Here is a 9,068-nt window from a genome sequence, read left to right as displayed (position 1 = left end):
GGTGATGTCGTATTTGTTTTTATTTTAAAAAGGGATATACTTCTTGAAAGTGTGCCAGTTAACTGAGGTTGGTTGTTAGTAACTCCAACATCCCATGTAATATGTTTCATAGCCACAACTGGGTTTTGGCATTCTAGGCCAATGCAGCCTCTTCGCATTCTCTTATTTGCCTATCTGCTCCCAGTTTGATAGAATTTGTCTTTCTCATATGACCCGTATAACTTTCCATGTCATTATCCCCTAAATAATGTGCAGTCTGAAAGGTGGAATTGTAGGCACCAAACCCTTCTGATTATGATCTGTTTTGGGGATTTGGCTGGGCTGGGGTTTGGCAGTATGCGTATGGAGGTTGATTGGATGGTAAATCCCCAAGAAACAGAACGTTAAAACGCTGCATGGTTTCCTATCTTCAGCATCCCCAATCCAAACTGGGGAACATTCCCCCCATCCCCCCCCATCTCCCCCCCTTCCCCACTATTTAGGAGGCAGAGGCACTGGGAAGAACGTGTAGACTTGAGAGTTAGGCAGATCCAGGACTGAATCATGGTTCCTTGCTGGCCTAGGGAGAGTCCTTCATCACTCCCAACTATCAGATTTTTATCTTTGAGATAGAAATGTGAAATCGCTATGAGGCTAATGGGGTATAAAATGCCCTGCTGATGCCTGGTGTGCAGAAGAACCTAACAAAAAAGCCTTATGAATATATTTATTTAACCAAATATCACTTGTCCACCATGGCTGGGCAAATCCAGGTAAGTAGTGTGAGTTCGAAGCCTTCATATTTTGGACAGTGTTGGCATACACAAAGTGATGACAGAACGATCTTGGACAAGACAGGAGTACAGGCAAGTGGAAGAAAAGTGACAAGCAAAATGCTTTCTTAAAATCCTGGCAATAGCTGGGGGAAATGTTTAAGGAGAGAGCTTTGAGGTCTCTCTAACTGCATGCAATTCAAACTGCAGAAGAAACTCAAATTTTGCCTATCCCATAATGTCAAGTTGATTTTTTCGCGATGTTTCGACAGTCTCAAAGCAACTGCTTTTTATAACACATTAGAGAAAACATTTTGACCACTGTTGCTCTGGGTAAATTCTTCAAACTCCAAATAGAAGCAGTAAACATGTGAGTATAAATATGACAATCATTTGTTTAACTGTGACAATTTTAGAGAGTTTTTGGCATGCTCAAAGGTACAGAGATTTTTGTGGATGAGTAAAAAATAACTCCAGTATTGTTTATCCCACTTTGACTAAGTCTTGGGTGACATTATCAATTTCTTGTAAAATTGGCGTGTTTATACCTAATAGCACGTTATGGGAAAGGAAATAAATGTTAAAGTTTGCCTCCCCAGAGAGCCTGGGGTTGGTGAAGAGTGTAGCAGATAATTATTTATGGACAGTTTCACATGAATACAATTGTCATGGCTTTTATGTGATGACCAAAAGATATTTAGTTGTTTATTTTGATTAGAAGTGGCATCAATGCTAGTTTTCCGGTAATCCTTAGCTTTCTAAAATCTAAGTTTGTCTGGGAATGTGTTTAAAAGGAGCCATATCTTACAGAAGCAAAACTGTTACCATTCTTTTCATGGGGATGCCCTTCCTGTAAAGGGGAGACCGACAAAAGGGGTTTTTAAAATTCAGATCCTGAAAGAAACTCTTCCCCACAATGAAACTTATCTTTCCTATCACGGCAGAAGACAAGCAAAGTTTGCAGACTCGAGTCCTTCCCTGATGCTTACGTCCATAATAGGACACTCACATCTGGTAGAACTATTACGGGACATGCAGACAGACCAGAAGAGTCTAAAAATCCAGCCAATATCTAACGTCAGAATCAAAGTTATAAGCACAAGGCATAGCGCCTGTCTGGTCAGCAAGAAGACATTCTCCAGAAAGGGCTGAAAGAAGCAAAATATTCAATGGCCAAGCACGACCGACAATAGCCTCCAATCCACATGCAAACACACCCCCCTCCCCGCCCCCATGGCAGTGTGCAAAGCTATTAGCCTTCAAGAAGCACTTGAAGAAATTTTCATTTTGCTGCCTGGGAAGAAGAAAAGATTAACAGGCTCCTACCTTGGCGGTGAAGGCTAGACAGGGGCCACAATCTACTTTGAAATTCTTAGAGTGAATTACTCAAATAGGGGGAAGAGGCCACAGAAATGGTCAGTCAGAAGTTTTAGATCAGTGATTCTGGCCAGGAATTATGCCCAAACCATACATCTTATTTTAAATTCTTATTGTGGGATGTGAAAAAAATTTTCATTTTTTACATACAATAATCCTCTTCCTCTTTAGTCATATATGGAGTTATTAAGGTTGACCAGAATTTGGTATACAGAAAGCAAAAGGAGCACATTCCTCAAGTTCCCACAGAAAGTGGGAATCGATGATGTGAACGGGCTCCTGGATCTTTCACCAGAATAAACGGGCTTCTGTCGAAAACTATTTGCAAATTCCTGCTTTAGATGATTTTCTGGTGACCAGTCGGTATCCTCCCAAGCTAAGCATGTGTATCTCTCAAAGTTCAGGAAGGATATACCTGGATCATAAGGCTCATTCCACCATGCTATCTGTATATTCGGGACCTTGAACCTCATTCCTTATGCAGTAGCGAAGCCTCGGAGGAAAAATGGAAGTCCAGATGCGCCTTCCAAAATATTATAAGCTCTGGATTTTCATAATGGTGTTCTGGAAAAGGTAAGCCATTTGCCAAGAAAAGCTTTCCTAGGCCACATCAAAACGGCTGTGCAGGAAGTTTGCAGCCTCTTAGCGTGAAAGTAGCACCCACCCCACCCCAAACCCTTGATCTTTAAATATGTTTCACAAGAAGCCTTCCTCGATTTGATCTTGGAACCGCTTACTGGAATTTTTTCTGTAATAGGAAATTTGAACAAACCGACCCTCACCTCTATTGTCTCCTATCAGGAAAAGCCATCTTTTCCCGACTGTCTAGACCCAAGCATAGAGGATGTGCCTCCACTAGTTCCAATGCGTCATGAGTGCCTCTTGCCCTCATCTTTTCATCTTTAGGGAATCGGGAGCAGTAGCCGGTCAAATTGCAGCAAAAGGTAGATCTCACTGTCAAGTTGCACCCAAGTTAAGAAACTGGATATGGTCAGAAATGGTGGAGTTTAAAACGTGCTCTAAAAATATATGTGCCTGGATATTGGCCACCATCTTAAGGCTCTTCCTCTCCAGGCCCTCTCCTCGTAAATATCCAACGTGGCTGTCAGTAAGTTTAGCCTGAAAATAAAATCCCCTCACTCCATCAAGAAATAGCTCCAAACTTAGAGTGTGTGCTCAAAATATTCATGATGAAATCATAACCTTATATTTATAGTCTTTTGGATTGTGTATGACATTCTGTTTCCCATGGTGTTTTTCGATGCAAGGGCCAGACGTGGAAAGCAGCCTCAGAGGATGACCGCGAGAGCATTAGCCTCAAGGAAATGCTGTTTATCATCATTTGGAGCTGGATGGCTGTGTGACATCCTCCTTCTTCCCCGAGCCCTACCCACTGCCTGAGAGTTGGGTCTCTTCCCCCACCCCATTCCCAGATTGTCCCCGGTGTCCTGGTCCTGTCCTGTCATCCAGGAAGAGTGAACTGGCCTTCCAAGTAGGAAGTGGGATGGGTGCCTAAGATCATACCTCCCCCCACCCCCCTTCCTTCTGACCTTTCCTGTCCTCTAGACTTCCTCCCCATTTTCACTGAGGGAGATGGTGTGGATCTTAATGGTTGGAACTTGGTGGGTCTCTCCATGGCTGGGGGTCGAGGGCCCCACACAGCAGCACACCTGCAAAAAGCTTTTACTTCTCACCCGGGCTGTGGTGCAGGCTGACTGGTCTTTGGACACTGTAATCCTGGCAGATTCACGGGGCACTGAAGAGAAAAATTTCCATTCACAGACCCCATCCGTCTTGGAGATCTTATAGAAGGTCTCTCCTGATCCCACTGGGATGCGCACCAGGTCCTTGTGCTGCCCCTCCAGGGCGTGGCTGGGCGGGTGCAGGGTATAGCCCAGGATATGTTTAGAAGACTGCTTTCTGCGGAGACACTGGATTCTCAAGACATTCTGAAAGGCCTTTTTAAACTCTTGACTGGAGCACGGGTATATAATGGGGTTGATGCAGCTGTTTAGGTATCCGAGCCAAAATGCTATTTTAAAAACTGTTTCTGAGGGCTTGAAATCAGGGAAGAAAGACCCTGGAAGAAAACACAGATTTGTACATATTATTTGCAAGCCAATAGGCCAACTGGCTAGGAAAACAAGCAAACAAACCAACACATACATTTTTACGTCTTTCAAATGTTTCACGTGATTCCAGACGCGTTTGCGTTTCTCACATCTGACTGGCTAGCCCCTACGTGTAATATCCTCCGAGACCGTTCGCACCTGGTTCACACGTGTAAAATCTATTATGGGAACCAGACCTACTGGTGGGTTTGTACCAGTTCTCATCAACGTCGCTTGGTGGCTGCAATGAAGCTTTTCATTAAAAAAGGAAATTCTGGCTGCGTCCACATATCCAAGTTGTTTGGACTGCATTTAATAACAAGTTGGGGGGTACCTGGGTGGCTCAGTTGGTTAAGCGTTTGCTTTCAACTCAGGTCATGATCCCAGGGTCCTGGGATTGAGCCCTGAATTGGGCTCCTTGCTCAGTGGGGAGCCTGTTTCTCCCTCTCCTCTTCCACTCTTCTTTACATCTCGTCTCGCTCGTGCTCACTCTTCTCACCTGTGCTCTCTGTTGTTATCTTTGTTTCAATCTCTCTCAAATAAATAAATAAAAATAAAATCTTTAAAAAAATAAAAAAATAGAAACAAGTTGGAATCCATTAAAGTAAGCCATATTAAAATGGGCTTACCTAAATATTCCCTTTGTTTTTTGATGTGGGGTTACATAGACGCAGCCTAAGTTACTACGAATCCCTTCTCTCCCAAACATGGGAATTGTATTTTTTAACGAGAATCCAAAATTCACAAAGGATGGGCCTTGCCAACTTTCAGCTAGCAATTTTCTGTTGTATCGAAATGATGCCGATTATTGTTGATGATGCCTTTTGATGTTCTAGGATACTCCCCTGCTCAACATGCCCCAAGGGCTGCCAAATGCTTGTCAGGCACTTGACATTTGAGGACCCCTCACAGTACCCAACGTAAGCTACCTTTCTAGCATTAATACTTTTACTCTAACCAGACTCACTATAAACTTGACCCGTCATGGCTCATTTTTTGGTCCTTTCAAGTTGGGTCTTAACGTCTAAAATGTTCTTTCCCACCCTTTTTACCAACTCAAGTCTTATCCATTAATTTACAGGGGAGGAATCAAGTTTCAGACCTCTTTACATCTTACGAAGTGACTGTCATCTAGCTCTTGGTAGCAGAATGACAAAACAATGGAACCCTAAAGCATGAAAAATCTTAGGGATTATCTGATTTAATTACTGAGTCTTCAAATTTAAAAAACAATGATTAAAAAGGTTGTCACAAACTTGATTGCTACAATGAGGGATAATCACTGCCATGGAGAAGGGTAGAAGCATACAGAACTCACAGCGTTCTTTATTCTCCGCACCGCTCTTTTCTTTTGCACCAACCTAAGGTCCTGATTTCACATCTTTCTTTTTCTCTCTGCTTGACATACCCATCAGAGTCGTGACAAACTGTTGGGTATGCTTAAGATCCACTCTGGAGAACATGGTCCTGAAATTCATCAGGGCATCTCACACATACAAGAGAAATGTGAACTTAAATATTGCAGAACCAAAGAAGACAAAATGGTACGGTGGTCAATGGGAGCATTTTCTGTCTCTAAAACACTCACACACATACAGATGATTGTTGTTATGTGAGAAAGTATTATGCTTTAACTCCAAACCACTTAATGTTTTCCTGTAATTTTAATGGAATTTACTCATATTGAGTGCCTGGCTTAAAGTAAATGCTTTAAATACAATTTAATCACCATTAGTAACATTAAGAATTATGGGACTTTTATCAATATCCCTATTTTAGAGAGGAAGAAACTGTGGTTTAATGGGGTTGAACAGAAATAATGGGGGAATAGGTAAGATGCATAAAGGGGAGTGAGAGAGTCAGACTTCCAGTTACGGAATGACTAAGTCATGAGAATAAAAGGCACAGCATAGGGAATATCATCAATGACATCGTAATAAGTGTTACATGGTGACAGATGGGAGCTACTTGAGGTGAGCCTAGCACACGGTACAAAGAAGCTGAATCATCATGTTGTAGACCTGGAACTAATGTTAACATTGTGTGTCAACTATACTCAAAAAAATTTTTTTAAAGTAAGAGTTCAAACTTTTATATTATATTAAAACTTAGCCCTAAAATTTAAAAAATAATAATACAAAAAATAATGGGGTTGAATAACTCAGTTCAGGTCACTCAGGCAGTAATTAATTATTGGTAGAGCTGGGATGTGAAATTGGCCAGCCTGACTGTAGGATCTCTGTTTCCTCATGGAATACCGACATATATTGGAATAACAAATCTCTTGGGAAGGAAGATGGTGTATGGGGAGTGATGAAGTGCACAGTTGGCAGAAGCGAAACTGGAAGGATGCTTTTTCAAACTTCATTTGAGAGGTGGAGAAAGTGGCCAACGCCAACATGACTGGTGGTTTAGTGGGAATATGGTCAGTTCCAGAAAAAAAAAATCATCTCACATTATGACGCCTATATATTGCCCACTACTTCTTTCTAATAGCGACAGTGATCCTATTAAGGGAAACTGCTTCACGAAGGCACGCCTTGGCCTGGGCTTAATGAGGATATATGAACCTGGCACACCTGGTCTGGGGATCTCATCATTCTGTAAATCAGATAGGCAGGGGAGTGTATTTCTTTTATTTGAAGAATTGAAATAAAAAAGAAAAAAATATATGAAGTATGAATTAGGAATGCGAGCGCTAATAAAGTGATTTGGGAACTCTGGAATTTCCCACAATCTCCTCAAGGACACTGTCCTCACAGAGCCCAGTTTTGCATGCATGAATATCAGTAAATCTCTTCCCTTCCTTGAGTCCCTTCGAATTCCAGGTCTGGCTGACCCAGAGCCAGGCTCTTGGGTTTTCTCTACACTGGCCTTCCAGCTATGTCCACAGATTAAGAGGCAAATACTGGTTTCCCAGTCTGTGTGCTCAAAACATCATCTCCTCCCTGCAGCTAGGGAATAAGGTGAGACACGGAGATGGTTAAAATGAATTTACACCAAGCTTAGAATGTCAGAGTCTCCAGCTTTAATGTTTCAGGGATATTGTCTTGGGTAATCTAAGCACATCTCTTAAGATATTGGCTTTTCAGACTAATCGAGGGATTCTTCTGGAACACAGGCCTTCCCATAAATGACCCCCTTTTAATTTATCCCTTAAGTGACAGCACCTAGATGTGTCGAAACCTAGCACAATATGCCCATTCCCAATCTGACAATCCCATAGGGGCAGGTCGTGGGATCCATGTCTCCCACTGGCGTCTTCATCCTCCCTTGGGGGGATTCTCTTTCAGCAGCTGCTGGCATATGTGAGGAGAGGCACTCACAACTTTATGTCCGTCCTTCAGGAACTTTCCAAAAGGTGAGAAAAGTCAGCACGGGCTGTTTCCCTCCCTATTCACATCCTTCGGTCTCTTTCTGTCTTTCATTTTTCCTCCCCTAGACAGGGAGACTGAGCTGGAATCTGGCTTGGAAAAGAGTTGCTGCTGTCTGGTCCCCAGCAGGGTTCCCTTATCCCACCATCTCCTTCTCTGTACAAACCTTCCCACTCAGGCACCGTCTTCTCGGTGATCTCCACTATTCCTATCCCTCAATTTCTTCTCAGATCCCTTTCTTCTTAATGACGATGATGCTTTTTAGGATGGGAGGGCTACTGCATCATGCTTCTCCCTGCTTTCCACCCACCATGGCATGGAGCCCCAGGGTGGAATCTGCTGGTTCTGGAACGGCGCCTCTGACCCAGTCACAGGCTGTAAACCTCCCTCTGAGCCTGCACCTCATCAGTGTTGCTTGCTGGCGGAGCTCTAGAACCCAGCACGATGCTGGCATCTCAGAGGCTCCTCCCAGTTACTGCTGAGTGAATGGCCGACCCCTGACCTCTCCATGACTCTGCTTCCCCGATGACGTGGCCTGGCTTTCTTTTCTGCCTGACAGCCGTAGCCCTGATTTCTCTTCCTGCTGGTGCCTTCCTTCTTTTTCTGTTTTTTTTTTTTCCTTTCCCTTTTTCTGCCCAGTTTCTGCTCAATCCTCTGGTTTTCTCTGTGATGGTGTTTCACTACCTTTTCTTCCTTGCTGCATTATCTGGTATCAAACACTATCGTTGTTCTCACCATGTTTCATAGAAAGAACCAGACTTTTGAATGACCCACAGGAGCATGAGGGCTCCTATTTCTCTTGTCACCATAGGCTGGCTGTGCACTTCCACACCCCCTGCCCCCTGCCCAGACTCTGCTTCAAAAGGAGCAAACTGCTCCCAGCTTAATTCTCTGAACCCCTCAGCCAGCAGGTCATGTCATCCCTTGCCTGTGAATCCGCCTGGTTACATTCTTGAGCTGGAAAAACCCCAAGCCCCTAGGGACTCATCTCTTCACTGAGTTTCCCTCCACCGCTTGGTCTGCGACAGAATTTCTGGCTCTTTTCTTTTCCGGACCCTCCAAACATCTTGGTGAACTAAAATCTGGCCACATGAGGTAGGGACAGCATGAGTTTATCCTTGAACACCATCCAGGCCTGCACCCTTGGAGATTCAGAACCCTCACCTCGGACGGCTGAGTCCTCTAGATTTTAAGGAGAAATTCAAACTGATGATTTCAAATGATGCCACTTCTGTCTCATCACTCGATGTCTTCTCCATTGGGAACATGTGACCTTTCATTTCTGACCCAGGGCTCATCTGTAGGTTTATGATGGGGGACACTGGGAGCCATTCAAGTGAAGGCTCGGCCACCTAGAGTCACATTTCAGCTACCGAGTTACAGCAGTGTTTTCTCTCAAAGCCACCAAGACAAAAGAAAACCAGTTTTTCTTTTTTTTTTTTTTTTTTTAAAAA

At 43.4% G+C, this 9,068-nt stretch overlaps 1 protein-coding gene across 6 annotated transcripts in view; it reads right to left on the bottom strand.

The window, feature by feature from the left end:
• Positions 1-9,068, bottom strand: part of ADRA1A (adrenoceptor alpha 1A) — a 114,330-nt gene that overhangs the window by 6,899 nt on the left and 98,363 nt on the right. For 3 of the 6 annotated variants that reach the window (XR_004625739.1, XM_034661224.1, XM_034661226.1), the window contains exon 4: positions 3,800-4,209. Coding sequence is in view for 5 of the 6 variants with exons in the window: in XM_034661224.1 (XP_034517115.1) it covers positions 3,800-4,209 (410 nt within the window). In the remaining variant the exon portion in view is untranslated. Of the gene's footprint in view, positions 1-3,679; positions 4,210-9,068 lie in introns of all 6 variants that reach the window. The other 3 variants (XM_034661225.1, XM_019794338.2, XM_019794336.2) reach the window with 2 other exon arrangements.

The sequence above is a fragment of the Ailuropoda melanoleuca genome, chromosome 5 (assembly GCF_002007445.2).
Source record: "Ailuropoda melanoleuca isolate Jingjing chromosome 5, ASM200744v2, whole genome shotgun sequence".
NCBI lineage: Eukaryota > Metazoa > Chordata > Mammalia > Carnivora > Ursidae > Ailuropoda > Ailuropoda melanoleuca.
The sequence above is the reverse complement of the archived record's forward strand: the minus strand, read 5'-3'. Positions and strand labels throughout refer to the sequence as shown.